The following is a 15,718-nucleotide window of genomic DNA, read 5'->3' on the forward strand; positions in this document are numbered from 1 at the left end:
ATCTCTGTATCTTATTTCCATTATAAGACCTCTAAAATAGTGATAAGATATCTGATGATTGATTTGTATAGTAAGCTTCAGAGTTCAGCAGTCCCCATCAGTCAATTTCATAAGCCTACCACAGAGCCAAATTTGGATATACTGCATTCGACATTTCCACTTTGTGACATCCCTAATAGTGGTCTTTGCCACTGTAGAGGTATAAAATACCAAAAAAGGTGGTACATCAGCTAAGATGCTGGGCTCACATTTGGGAGAAATTAGGTATCCAGATTTGGGTTTCCAGTGTTTTCCCCATATCAAATATAAAATGAACATGTGTGCATACATGCCCCCCCCCCCCCCCCCCCCCCTACACACCCACACACACACACACACACACACACACACACACACACACACACACACAGGAGACTATAATATGGTGAAACTTACAGACTATATAATGGTGAAACTTACAAGAGGTTGTACAAATGTAATTCTCTCTTTGTTCAAAGCTTGTGGTACGAAAGCTGATAATGTACAGGTCAGTGATTATTTCTGTCTGTCACCCTCCAAACATGTGCTTATCAAACTTTGTTACTGACCTGATTGCAACAAATTTTCCAGGTTTTTCTGACGGATTTTGCAACCTACACAAAGGTTCCCATTAACTGCATTCAAGCACTTGATCCTCGATTTTCTGAAGTACACAGTGGTGCAATTGCGTGTCACTTAGTTGGTATAAAAGCAGCTGGAGATAGATCTCAGTGGCCAAGTTTAGCATGTGAACATCTCGCAGATCTTATTCATAATTACACAGAGCTTTACATCACTAAACGGGTAAGTCTTGACAAATTCTGTAAGCCCATATACCTTTGTAAGCAATAATTTTCTGCTTTATGTAAGCAATATTTCTTGCAGGGAGAGATTGAAAACAATTCACTTCCTGTAGAACTTTGGGTAAAAGATGTTTTTGAGGGAGGACCATTGGACCCAACAACAGAAGTATGGAATACATTGAATCAGAAGCTGATAGATCAAGGACTTGCTATTCCTCTGAAACTGTAAGTGATATTTGAATTAGTTCCTTATTCATCAAAGATTTATCTGTAAATCACCCATTCATATTATTGATTTTTTACTTAGTACCTATTATTACAAATTATTTGTCTTTTATGTCTGGTGTGTGTTGTGTATGTGCCTTAGTAATATTAATTGTGTCAAAGTAACAGTTATTATATCAAAAAGAGAAGTCCTCAAAAACACCAAGGAGATATTTGAATTTCAACATCAAAGTAGCAACCAATTTATGCAGAAGCATTTTGAAATTTTGTATCTTCTTGACATTGTATCACAGAATGTCAGGAAATGAGAATTTTGTGTTTGGTTGTGAATCAATCTATGACATTCTACAGAAATCAGTGTGTGTTACTAATGGAAGCACACTTTATCTAGAAATTTTCAGTTTTGAATCTGACAGTTATTTTTTTGTCATGAATTCAAGTATTTATGCAGTAATTACTTTAATACATTTAAATAAAAGGAGAATCCCCTCATCCTCACAATAGGTGGGTTCCGGTCATCCTGGGATCTGAGGGACTTTCCATCCCTTTCTAAACTTCCTCAATATATTCCTCTCTACTCCCTGAGGAAGAAACTATTAGGTGTGTTGAAGCTAGGATAGTGAGTGTACTATTTTATGTGTCTGTCAGCAACACTGATATTTCTCCTATTTGTAAGTGCTGGCCATCAACTCTGACTCAAAATTTTAAAAATACTGACTTATTCTGCCTTGCTTGGAAAAGCACAGATGACAATCTTGAAGCAGGCTCAGCCTTTGGGAAGCGTCTCCCGGCTCGAGTGCTTGCTTGGGAGCTGCCAAGCATTCTCCTATATAGACACAAAGCCGACATGTGCATTGTTACTGTTGCACCTGTAGCAGATTGGTTAAATCAGGTGATGAACTATTTTTATTCTGATCTTAAACTATTAAGAAAGACAGAGGACATAATGTGCTGTGTTGTTTGGCTGGCTTTTTGCTTTATTTGTTTTTCCTTAAAAATAAAAAAAATATATAAAAAACACTTTTCTCGACAAAAGAGTGAATCATATGTACGCACAATTTACTGAATTTTTGTGTTATTTGGAAATCGAGATGTATGTCACAATAAAACAATTCTAAATTTGTGCTGCTGTTGTCAGTCATTTATCAGAGTTTTAAAAATAAATTACGTTTAATCACATTTTAGAAAGTACTCTTAACAGATAAAAATAAGTAAGCCAGTGGAAATCACAGGGAGACATGAAGACCTGCACAGCTCTGATCTGAATTTCATTTTGCAATTCATTTTATGGATCTCCAAAAGCGGTAAATTTCCTTGAATATTATGCAAAATTGGTTCTGGCTTTAATCCCCCCCCCCATGTCATGATATAGAAAATGACAATGTGTGGTGCCAAGAGTATCTTTGTATGAGGTGGCTACTGTGACTCCAAGGATTGCAGCAATACATCATGTGAGGATGGTCATTGCTCTGCTACAGAGCAAGATTGCAGTTCATATCTTGGCACTGAAGCTCCCATTATGCTGATACTAATTAAAACTGTAATAGCACTATTATGGAACTAGACTTAGATTGTGTAAATCTGATTGCACATATTCATAAAGACTGTTCTGTATTGGCTCATTGAGAGTGATTTAACTCATGTTACTTGGAGTAAAAATGTTTGTTCCATACTGTGTTTTGGGTTATTAGCTTATTGTCAATCTTGTTTTCCACAAATTACATGGTTTGTAGTAGTTGCCTGCCAGTTTGTGTTAGCCTCATTCAAAATTGTAAATATTCTAGGCCTTATTAAAAGAAAAAAATTTACAACTTTTTTTCCCAATTGGGTGCCTGTGATGTCCTTACATACGCACTAAATGTCATTATTCCTTTGCAGAGTATCGTAAACAGTGTGCATCATGTACATTAATGTCAGGGGCATAATTTAATTAAATGTTCAGTAATTTAATTAAATGTTCTGTACCTTATGGGTCAGTAAATGTGACCCTTATCTTTCTTTTGTATGTCAATAACCTGAGTTTAACTGTGGATGAGTATAAACTTATCGTATTTACTAATGACACTGCAACGGTTGATAAACAAAGTTAGTAACAATAATCAGCTTATAAGAAAGAGTAAACAAGCTATCACACAAGAATTTCAAAGTGTTCAAAAAATGCATCAAGACATCACATTTATCCCTTTCATTGATCAGACATTTGATAACAGTAGGTTTATAATTGTAATGCAGTTAAAACAACTGAGCATGTGGAATATGTTATTGCAAATGTAAGCCAATGCTCCCCTTTGTTTTTTTTTGTGTTAGAATCCTCTATTAATGAGAAACCAACAAATACAACTAATCATGCCTACTTTCATTGTCACCTAAAATATCAAATCTTATTTTGTGGAAATTCAAAAGCAGCCATCTGTACTTTCAGGTTGCAAAGAATGTTGATCATAATTATAAGTGGATGCAAAGCTAGACATCTTGTTCACTCTTAGCTCTCAGGTATTCCTGCTTCATGTATCTACATTATTGTAGCTCGGTTGTTGTTTAAAATGTGGTATATAAGAAGAACAGATTTCTTAAAGTTATATTCGTGACCATAATACAAGACTACCTAACCAAAATTTCCCTGATCTGCCAAACAGTTTTAACTTGACAGAACAGTTCATGCCATCTGAAGAGTGCAGATGCGCTTGGGGGGGGGGGGGGGGGGGGGGTGAGCTGTGGTGACTGGGTGGAGAGCCCAGTGGAAACACTCTTGACAGTAAGTAGATAACAACTATTTAACATCAGTGGATGATGTGTTGTGGGTCTTGTTCTGGGTGAGGGCTTCTGCCCTGTATGTTGAGCTGGTTCCCTGGGATGCTGACAGCAGGCCTGTGGTAGCCCAGCACCCTCTAGAGGCCACAATCATTGATGTCAGTGACATCCTACTTCCTGTGGTGGCTAGGAGCCCTGGTGGCTCCTCATGCATCACCACAGTAGCGCGTGGGGACAGCTGTGTGCAGAATTTGGCTTACTGCCATCTGGCAGGAGTTGGACATCGGCTGGGACTGAGGCACCAAGTCCCACTAGGAATTCAGCATTGTCAACAGCAGGCACAGATGGCAGGTCAGCAGTGCTGTGTCACAAAGTCCCATGAAGAACTGAGTGCCGATGGCGGCTGGCTCAGCCCAACATTTGAACCCTTGGCTGCTGCTGGTGAAGCCCAGTCACTGTCGTACCTGGCATAGCCCTGGTGACGTGATGGCACAGGTGGACTTCACAACAGTGAGGCTTGCCCCCTTCCTGAAAATTCAGACTTATTTATATGCCTCTGGTGTGCATTTGTTTCACTAAAACCCAGCACCTAGTCATATAATCCATAATGAGAGACTTGCCCTGGTATGGTGACATTGACCTGCCTGCTACAGTCATTACCTGTGTGTGGTGCAGTTCTTCGCTGAGTGCAGAAAAGACCTAGTCCCTCGGGTCTTGCTAAGACCTGGCTCTCTATTGCAATTACCTCTTTCCTTAATCTGTAAAGCAAGTGCATAATATTAAATTGGCTATGGTTCACTACTATGCAATTACTATATTAATCTCCATCTTCGTCAAACTATTTTTCGTCCTTTGCTCAGGGAGTCCAATCTCTGGGAACTTAATTTACCATTGGATCGGATTTCTGCGTTGCTCGTTGTATCAAATACATAAGAATTAGGCAAAGCAAAATGAAAAACAGTATGGCACTAGGAACTGCAACACTCAAAGTCATGGTTACCTGACATCTGCCATCCCGATATTATTCCACATGCTGCAACAATTGCTCCACAGTGATTCACTCTTCCTGTGCTCTATCTTCCAACTTAGTGAACAGTCCAGCCTGAGTTCTTATGTGTTATTAAGGAAGGTAAGGTTTTATTTGGACGTCTCTAGAGATTCATCTGGCCAGTACAGCTGTGGCTGTGTCACATTCAACAGGGTAACTCCCATCATAGTAGCTGGTAAATGAAATGTGGGTCCCATAATATTACAGGGTGGTCCATTGATTGTGACCGGGCCAAATATCTCACGAAATAAGCGTCAAACAAAAAAACTACAAAGAACGAAACTCGTCTAGCTTGAAGGGGGAAACCAGATGGCGCTGTGGTTGGCCCGCTAGATGGCGCTGCCATAGGTCAAACAGATGTCAACTGCGTTTTTTTTTTTTTTTTTTTTTTTTTTAAGTAGGAACCCCCATTTCTTATTACATATTCTTGTAGTGTGTAAAGAAATATGAATGTTTTAGTTGGACCACTTTTTTTGCTTTTTGATAGATGGCGTTGTAATAGTCACAAACATATGGCTCACAATTTTAGATGAACAGTTGGTAATAGGTAAGTTTTTTAAATTAAATTACAGGACATAGGTATGTTTGAACATTTTATTTCGATTGTTCCAATGTGATACATGTACCTTTGTGAACTTATCATTTCTGAGAATGCATGCTGCTACAGCGTGATTACCTGTAAATACCACATTAATGCAGTAAATGCTCAAAGTGATGTCCGCCAACCTCAATGCATTTGATAATATGCCCCACAGAAAGAAATCCGGGGATGTCAGATCTGGTGAACGTGCGAGCCATGGTGTGGTGCTTTGACAACCAATCCACCTGTCATGAAATATGCTATTTAATACCGCTTCAACCGCACGCAAGCTATGTGCCAGACATCCATCATGTTGGAAGTACATCGCCATTGTGTCATGCAGTGAAACATTTTGTTGTTACATCGTTAGAACATTACGTAGGAAATCTGCATACATTGCACCATTTAGATTGCCATCGATAAAATGGGGGCAAATTATCCTTCCTTCCTATAATGCCGCACCATACATTAACACGCCAAGGTCGCTGGTGTTCCACTTGTTGCAGCCATCGTGGATTTTCTGTTGCCCAAAAGTGCATATTATACCGGTTTAAGTTACTGCTGTTGGTGAATGACGCTTTGTCGCTAAATAGATCTGTCATCGTCCCGCAATTGCTCTTGTGCCCAGTGGCAGAACTGTACACGACGTTCAAAGTTGTCGCCGTGCAATTCCTGGTGCATAGAAATATGGTACGAGTGCAATCGATGTTGATGTATCATTCTCAACACCATTTTTGAGATTCCCGATTCTCGCACAGTTTGTCTGCTACTGATGTGCGGATTAGCTGCGACAGCAGCTAAAACACCTACTTGGGCATCATCATTTGTTGCAGGTCATGGTTGACGTTTCACACGTGGCTGAACACTTCCTGTTTCCTTTAATAACGGAACTATCGCACGAACGGTCTGGACACTTGGATGATGTCATCCAGGATACCGAGCAGCATACATAGCACATGCCCGTTGGGCATTTTGATCACAATAGCCATACGTCAACACGATATCAACCTTTTCCGTAATTGGTAATCGGTCCACTTTGACACGGGTAATGTATCACGAAGCAAATACCGTCCGCACTGACGGAATGTTGCGTGATACCATGCACTTATACGTTTGTGACTATTACAGCACCATCTGTCACAAAGTGAAGAAAGTGGTCCAACTAAAACATTCATATTTCTTTACGTACTACGTGAATATGTAATAAAAAATGGGGTTTCCTATTTAAAAAAACTCAGTTATTATCCATTTGACCTATGGCAGCACCATCTAGCGGCCCAACCATAGAGCCATCTGGTTTCCCCCTTCAAGCTAAACAAGTTTCGTTCTTTGTAGTTTTTTTCATTTGATGCTTATTTCGTGAGATACTTGGCCCGGTCACTATCAATATGTAGTCCCGTTGAGTAACAGTCCATTACTTCACAATTCTAAATGTCTTGCCCTCATGATCTTCCCTTGCTCATAGCATCTAGCAACTACTACTACCTTGTTGTCCACTGAGTATATCCCAGTGTAAACACACTGTCTGAAAACACGACTCTGGTTCTATCACCTCTTTTTGGCAACGATGTCTCTGTGTTTTACCTCTGAACAGTTGCATGTTGCATGTGGTAACACCCATTGCAATCTCGCAAGTTGGGCATATGGTGACTATCCTGCTCTGACATTGCTGAAACATCCCCCCTCCCCCTCCAGTTATCACCATGTGTTGATCCCTGTCTTCTGTCAATAGTAACACCCCTTTGACTCTCACTTACACAAACTTTCTTGCTGCCATTAATGCATCAGGTAAGTGTGCACTATGTAACGCCTAGACACTGCATGCTTGCTTGCTACTGGTATCCTTACTGACATGTATAACCACGCATTATCTATCATTAGACCCACTGTAGCACCCTGGTAGTAGAATGGCAAGTTCTGGCTGCTCAGCTCTGCTACTAATTGTAATTCCAGTGGTAATTGAAGAGCTGACATGGAAAAGGGTGTAAGTGCCAAAAAGTAAATTTTTCAGGAGTTAAGAAAATATAACTGGAACTTCATAAATGCTTTATTTCTTGTAATTTTTAGGTACAATCAGTTTAGTTGTGTGTTTTGAACAGTGTTCACTATAGATATTAACAAAAGGTATTGAAGTCATTGTCATACACAACAATAAAAAGTTATGAAGAGCAGATGTTCTTGTGGAACTGATGTGCTTTATTTCTTGTAATTTTTAGGTACAATCAGTTTAGTTGTGTGTTTTGAACAGTGTTCACTATAGATATTAACAAAAGGTATTGAAGTCATTGTCATACACAACAATAAAAAGTTATGAAGAGCAGATGTTCTTGTGGAACTGATGATATTTTGGATCTAGGTAATCCGACATAGCCAATAAATCCTTTTTCTTGGAATCACTGATGTTCATTACATGTGTCTTATTGTTGAAGGCATGCCTGTTCTCTAATTCCTCATATTGTCTCTTCTTGAAAATAGTGTGATGCTCCCATGCTTCCATTTCATTGAAGGTTTTCTTTGTTTTAATTTGTAGTAAATCTGTCACAGACACTTTGATCCACGATTTGTTAGTGATCTGTATTGCTGTTGTGTTTATAAACTCATCACAGGCATGGAAGACATCAAAGAAATCCGATTTTGCCATTGGCGCCACCTGAAATGGGTTGTGTAACTGCGACAGTTTCACTACACTCTGAAGTTCTTTTGGCACCATGCCTTTGCAAACAGGTTTTCGTTTTTCAATAACGCCAAAATCTTGAACACAAGGTGTATAAGAATGCCCAGAGACCAGAAACTTCAGTTCAATGGAATCATAGTATCCTCTCACTACTAGATACATTGGAACCAGCAACACCATCTTGTTCTTATTCTGACCAGCGCAGTTGTCACACCATATTTCCAGCTGGCACTTAGGTGTCAATTGATTGGACAGAACCTTTAAAAGACATGATGCAATAGCGCTACCTCCACGGTCTCCAATTCCTTCGTGCCACATACACATGACTGCAGAATTTCCCACATGAATACACAAGTTGTAATTTGACAGCTGGTGCATATAAAACATGTTACTATGTGTTAAAGTGGGCATGAACATAACCTGTTGCATATTGATAGCTACAGTCGCTACAATGCTCGAAGGATATTGACTAGATTTAATGGGAGCAGAAAGAAGTCTTACAGCTTTCCTGAGGTGAAGCTCTTTTGCAGAAATCGCAGCGAATCTGGACGCCCCACTGCTGGTGTTTATTTCATTGATACGGCAGGTATCTGTTCTCGCCCATCAAAAATGCAGATTGGGAAATTCTCTCTTGAAGACTCTGTGATAAAATTGACCATCAATATGTGTCTTAGGAAATTTTTCCTTGAATGCATGATAAAGCCGATTATGTTTAAGTCAGGACTGAGGTACTGCTTTGCTGACTTCTGCCTCGAATAATGGCTTTCTTCTGTTGGGAATGATCATACATGATCTTTTATGTTATGTATGTCAGTGGCATTATATTTTTGCTTGTGTGATGCAGCGGAAGTGCCTCAGACATCCCTGAACACTATATCTCCTTTCTTTAAACATTCTAAGAGAAGTTGGTTTCCAAAAACATCTAAGAAGATATTGTTACAGACCCGTAAGGTACCTTGCCGTGATGGAATAGTGTACGTAGCTGACACTTGTCTTCTGCTGTCTGCTGGATCTTCATAGCTCCCATGGCATCTTCTTGCAGTGTTCGTCAGTTGAATTCGACTCATTAAATATGTGCCTTGTGCATCTTTTGCTAAATGAGAGAATCCTCATACAGCTTCTGGATGTCACTCTTGATCAATGATTGGCATGCATATCGGCATCTACAGGAACCCTGGATAGAATTGACACAGCGGAATCAGCAACAATATTGAAGGAGTTTAATGCAAACAATGTGTTGATTATGTTGTTATATTTAACAAAGAACTGATTGAAACATACCTTGTCCGGAGATTTATACACTTCTTTCGCTTTTGGAATGTTCCTTGACATCTTAGCTCTCTCTAATTCTTCAGTAGTGTCAAAACACACTTAAATGGGTAGTGAATATAAATCAACACTCAGGCTGCACTAAGTGTAGCATATACTCTCACTGAATACTGAATGGCACATGCATCCTTTTCCACGCCAACAACCTGGAGTTACATCAAATGCCATCCAGTGGCGTCAGTGGGAACTACAACCAGTCGCTCTGGACATAGATCTCTCTCCAGGCCACTGGCGGTGGCACATAGGACATTTTCAATGCAAAATTTGAATAATGACTGATTTAGCACTTACACCCTTTTTTGTGTCAGCTCTTCAATTGTCCTTGCATTTTCCTCAATGCCCTCAGATACAGCTCAGGTGACAGTGAGATCAGACTTAATTGCCCACATTAGATTAGATTAGATTAGATTAGATTTACTTTCATTCCAATTGATCCGTAGTGAGGAGGTCCTCCAGGATGTGGAACATGTCAGAAAAACAACAATACATGACAAATATTTACAACTAAAACAAATAAGCTAATGTACCATTCCACAGGTCCCAAGTGGAATGATCGTCATTTTTTAATGAACACTAAGAGTCATTTTATAAATACTATTGCACTGAATTTAAAATAAAAAAGTTTTTTATTTATTTATAAGGTAAGAAACATGTAATACAACTACTGTAATACTTATTTACAATGAACACATTACTGCACTGAAATGGTGCAGAAGTTAGATTATACTTACACACTTACACACACCCAAGCACACACACACACACACACACACACACACACAAATTTTCAGTGAACACATTACTGCACTGAACTTGTGCAGAAGTTATGTTGTACTTATATACAAATCAGTTGGTTTTCCTAAGAAATTCATCAATGGAGTAGAAGGAGTTGGCCACCAATAAATCCTTTAGGCTTCTCTTAAACTGAATTTCATTGGTTGTTAAGCTTTTTATGGCTGCTGGCAAGTTATTGAAAATGTGTGTTCCTGAATAATGCACACCTTTTTGTACAAGACTAAGTGACTTTAAATCCTTGTGAAGATTATTCTTATTTCTAGTATTGATTCCATGAATTGAGCTGTTGGTTTGAAAAAGTGATATATTTTTAATGACAAATTTCATTAAGGAATAAATATATTGGGAAGCTGTAGTTAGTATCCCTAGTTCCCTAAACAGGCTTCTGCAGGATGTTCTTGAGTTCACACCACATATAATTCTTACTGCACGTTTTTGTGCCCGGAAAACTTTAGCTTGGCTTGATGAATTACCCCAGAAAATAATCCCATATGACATTATGGAATGAAAGTAAGCATAGTATGCCAGCTTTTTCATTTTTATATCCCCTATGTCTGACAAAATTCGCATTGCAAACAGAGATTTGTTAAGACGCTTCAGCAGTTCTGTGGTGTGCTCCTCCCAGTTGAATTTATTATCAAGCTGTAATCCCAAGAATTTAACACCGTCCACTTCTTCTATCTTCTTGTCATCATATGTTAGACATATACTCTTGGGACACCCCTTACAAGTTCTGAACTGCATGTAGTGTGTTTTTTCAAAGTTTAGTGACAAAGAATTGGCTAGGAACCAGTGATTAATGTCCACAAATATTTTATTGGCTGATCTTTCTAAGACTACACTTGATTTGCTATTTATTGCAATGTTTGTATCATCAGCAAACAAAACAAACTTGGCATCTGGTAATGTTACTGATGAAAGGTCATTGATATACACAAGAAAAAGTAAGGGCCCCAAAATGGAACCTTGTGGGACCCCACATGTAATTAGTTCCCAGTTGGATGATGCCTGATAGCTTGATACATGTCTCTTTCCTAATAACACCCTTTGTTTCCTGCCAGAGATATAAGATTTGAACCATTTTGCAGCATTTCCTGTTACACTATAATATTCTAGTTTACTTAAAAGGATATTGTGATTTACACAGTCAAATGCCTTTGACAGATCACAAAATATACCAGTTGCCTGCAATTTTTTGTCTAATGAATTAAGTACATTTTCACTGTAAGTGTAGATAGCCTTCTCAATATCAGAACCTTTTAGAAATCCAAACTGTGACTTTGACAGTATGTTATTTGAGATAAGATGGTTATAAAGACGACTGTACATTACTTTTTCGAAAATTTTTGAGAATGCTGGCAACAGTGAAATTGGACGGAAATTTGATGCTATTTCTTTATCTCCCTTCTTAAACAGTGGCTTAACTTCAGCATATTTCAGCCATTCGGGAAATATTCCACTGATAAACGACTGGTTACACAGATAGCTTAATATGTTACTTAGCTCAGAATCACATTCTTTAATTAACTTTGTTGATATTTCATCATACCCACTAGATGTTTTTGATTTTAAAGATTTTATGATGGACGTTATTTCTGTTGGGGTAGTGAGGGTCAAATTCATATTATGGAAGTTACTTGAAATGTCTGGTCTAAGGTAATCCATAGCAGCATCTACCGAACCTGACAACCCCATCTTTTCAGTAACAGTTATAAAATGTTTGTTAAAAAGTTCTGCAACACTATACACATCTGTCACCAATGCATCTTTTACTCTTAATGCTATTTGTTCCTCTTCATGTCTGGTTCTACCGGTCTCCTCCTTCACTATATCCCATATTGTCTTTATTTTGTTATCTGATATGACTATCTTTTCCTTGTAATATATTTGCTTTGACATCCGTATTACAGTCTTTAATATTTTGCAGTATTTCTTATAATGTGCTATAGCATCAACATTGGAAATGTTTCGGATTGACAGATACAGTTTTCTTTTTGTTTTACAAGATACCCCTATTCCTCGAGTAATCCATGGCTTCTTTGTAGACTTTGCTCTAACCTTGGTAAGTTTTGGGGGAAAGCAGTGTTCAAATAAGGTAAGCACTTTATTAGCAAAAATGTTATATTTTTCATTCATGTCATGAGCACTGTAAACATCAGTCCAGTGAATGTCTCTGAGGAGTGTCCTAAAATAATCAGTTTTTGGCTTACTGATTACCCTCTTGAGCTCAGATTTAACAGATTTTATATCCTGTTCAGTATTAACATTTAACAGAAGGAACTGCATGTCATGGTCTGAGAGGCCATTGACTATTGGTTTTGTAATATAATTTTGTTCATTTGACTTTTCTATAAAGATATTATCAATGGCTGTTTGTGAGCAAGTGGTTATCCTAGTGGGGAACTTTACTGTGGGAATTAAGTTGAATGATAGTGTTACTAACTCAAATAGGTTCTTATTGGGAGAGTCTTTAAGGAAATCTACATTGAAATCACCAGCAACCACTATTTCTTTGTTTTTGGTTGTTAAATGGGCCAGTACAGCTTCAAGGTGGTTTACAAACAGATTAAAGTTACCTGCAGGTGCTCGATATACACTTAATATTATGAAAGATTTTTTGTGAAAATCTAATTCTGTTGCACATGCTTCCATATGCTGTTCTAGGCAAAATTTATGAATGTCTATGTTCTTAAATTTATGACAGTTCCTGATGAATGTGGCAACTCCTCCTTTCTCCATTTCTGATCTACAAAAATGAGATGCTAACCTAAACCCTGTAACACTTAAAAAGTTCTATACCAGTGGTCACATGATGTTCAGAGAGGCAGATTATATCAGCTGGGTTTGAAGACTCTAATTCATCTATGCAGATAGTTAATTCATTAATTTTATTTCTCAGTCCTCGAATATTTTGATGCAATAAAGATAGCTGACATTTCACATTGACTGACTTAAAATTGGGTGGAGTTAAAATATCTGCTGACAGTTGAAAATTCTTAACCAATGGCTGTTTATGTTGATGTAATAAGCTGGAATTATGTTTTTTGATTTCTTTCTCAAACTGAAGGTTTGTCTCAGTTCTAACCTCTCTTAAAATTTGTTTTCTTTCTGTCCTCCCTACCCTAAAAAAGGGTCTTTTCTGAATCCTATAACCACTGGTATTTTACCACTCATGACAGTGCCTCCCCCCTTTAACTTTCTTGCTATTTCCCCAGCCAATTTACCCTTCCCCTTCCTGTTGAGGTGAAGGCCATGCCTAGTATAATCCCACCTACTGATAGAATCAACATGAACCACACCAATGTGTGACCCCGCACCCGACATGAGCAGCCGTTCCAGCTCCAAATTAACTCTCTTGACAGAAGAGTTCAAATGAGGTCGGTCATGGCGCCCAAGAACAGATACAAACTCAACACTGGTATGCCTCGATGCTGATGCAATCTTCGCCAGGTCACACTCTACGCTGTACCCAGGATCTCTGTCAATACTGTTACCTGCCCCACCCACTATAACCACGGTGTCTTCCTTAGTGAAATCTTTGCAAAGTGATCCTAAATCCTCTGTCACCTGCTCCAGACCAGCACTAGGTTTAAAAAAATTGGTGACCTGGTATTCTGATCCTAGTTCATCCTGCAAGAGTTGGCCAACACCTCTTCCATGGGAACTACCTAACAACAACACTTTCTTTCTCTTTACTGATTTCCCTACATTCTTACTTTTCAATTTGCTGCTGAAAGTTTGTTGTGCCCTGTCTACACCTGTAACTGCTTGAGGCTCACCAGCTTCTAACTGAAGCAACAGGTCAAATCTATTTTCCACATTCACCATAAAGCTGTCAGACAAAGTTCTAGGCCTGTTCCTCCTGTTGCCTGTTGCCACTTCCCACCTCTCTTTACCCTTCTCCCTCCTTAACCTGTCAAGATCTCCCCTGGCCTTGTCTAACTCAGCCTGAAGGGCAGCAATTTTCCCCTCCTGTTCCAGTATCTTCCTATCTCTACTACAAATCCTACAAAACCACTGATGAGTCTCATTTACTTCCCCTATTCCCACGCCACTACAGTCACCCACATGGAAAAAACTACAGCACCCATCACACCAAAGCCCCGACCTAACAATTCTACGGCAAGTCAAGCACTTTTCACTCATGATAAACGTAATAATTTATTAAGAATAAGTCAGTTAAATTACAGATAAACACGAAAATATGGTTACACAAAATTGGCCTATACGCAACTGTGTGTAAACAAAAACAAAAGTGCAAAGTTTCTGAAACAACAAGTTAAACTTTACGCTACTTTCCGGAAATGCTAGTTAAATAATGAAGAGGTACGCTAAGTTAAATTGCTGGAGAGAGCAAGGAACAACTAAACGAAATTCTATAGATTTGCTGCAGCGGAACGTAAACAGAAAATACGACTGTACGGTCTTTTCGCGTTTTCTGCTATATTACGTAAAGAGAAATGAAACCTTTAATGGTACACTTAAACGGCACACTAATACACTTATTTACCACGTAATTAGTACTAATCTATGTGTTTTATAATCTAAAATAACTTATCTTTACGAGAACACCAAACCTCGCGCTAGTCGCTTGGCTGCAGGGCTGGGTACAACTTGTAGTGATTGAAGTAGTCTTGTCATCTTATTCATGCATCTAGTACTTGCATACATGTTTGTACTGCTGCCAAGTCCAAGTTTACTATCTGAGACTCTGGCGTAATTCACGACTTCCGTAGTAATCTCTCGAAGCTTGTGTTAGTCGCTTTCCAAGTGTATTCTACCTTCAGTATCTATCCATTTGCTCTTCTGGACTGGAGCAATACCATCCCAGTTGCATCCTCCATCTGCTGCTTTTATTGTGCACATGTCCCGAGCAACTTTCTGTTGTACTCCTGGAAACATCTCCTCCAGCCTCCGTATCTCAGTCCACAGTTCCCACACATTAAACAATAAACTTAATTGACCAACCATGACTGGATAACACTATGTGTGGTTGCTTGGAAAATAAAATTCCTCTGTCCAGGTGAATTTGCAGTGCCCCCACTCTGCCCCCAGTGAAGAGGTACACCCCTGCCAAAACTACCATTCTTCTTTTCTGTTCTTCTTCCATACAACAACCTGAAGATGGGGACCAACATCACCTACCCTTCCCTCAGAAGCCTGCTGTCCCCAAACAGCATGTCTTGATATACTGGTTATAAATCTCACCCTAATGCAGTTGTACAATCTCTTCTAAAATAATGTCTGTGCCCTACACTATACTCAAATGAAAAATATCCAAAAACTGCAAAACACAATATATATTAATTGTTTCCTTTGCCTCAGTCCCCTTCCGCCTCTTATTGCTCATCCTTCCACTTCTTATTCTTTGCCTCTTTTTCTTGCTTTGATTAATACTTTTCATGGAATTCCCTTGAATGATCATAGATGCACAATTTTTGACCTTGTCAGAAGCGTTTATTGGTGTCGTGATCTCAATTACTTGGTAAGAGCAC

At 38.8% G+C, this 15,718-nt stretch overlaps 1 protein-coding gene across 4 annotated transcripts in view; it reads left to right on the forward strand.

The window, feature by feature from the left end:
* The window catches only part of LOC126457111 (RING finger protein 17), a 505,497-nt gene that overhangs the window by 406,040 nt on the left and 83,739 nt on the right, over window positions 1–15,718 (forward strand). For all 4 annotated transcript variants that reach the window (XM_050093159.1, XM_050093158.1, XM_050093161.1 and 1 more), the window contains 2 exons: window positions 610–822; window positions 904–1,046. In XM_050093159.1, coding sequence (XP_049949116.1) covers window positions 610–822; window positions 904–1,046 — 356 coding nt within the window. The remainder of the gene's footprint in view (window positions 1–609; window positions 823–903; window positions 1,047–15,718) is intronic.

The sequence above is a fragment of the Schistocerca serialis genome, chromosome 2 (assembly GCF_023864345.2).
Source record: "Schistocerca serialis cubense isolate TAMUIC-IGC-003099 chromosome 2, iqSchSeri2.2, whole genome shotgun sequence".
Classification (NCBI taxonomy): Eukaryota; Metazoa; Arthropoda; class Insecta; order Orthoptera; family Acrididae; genus Schistocerca; species Schistocerca serialis.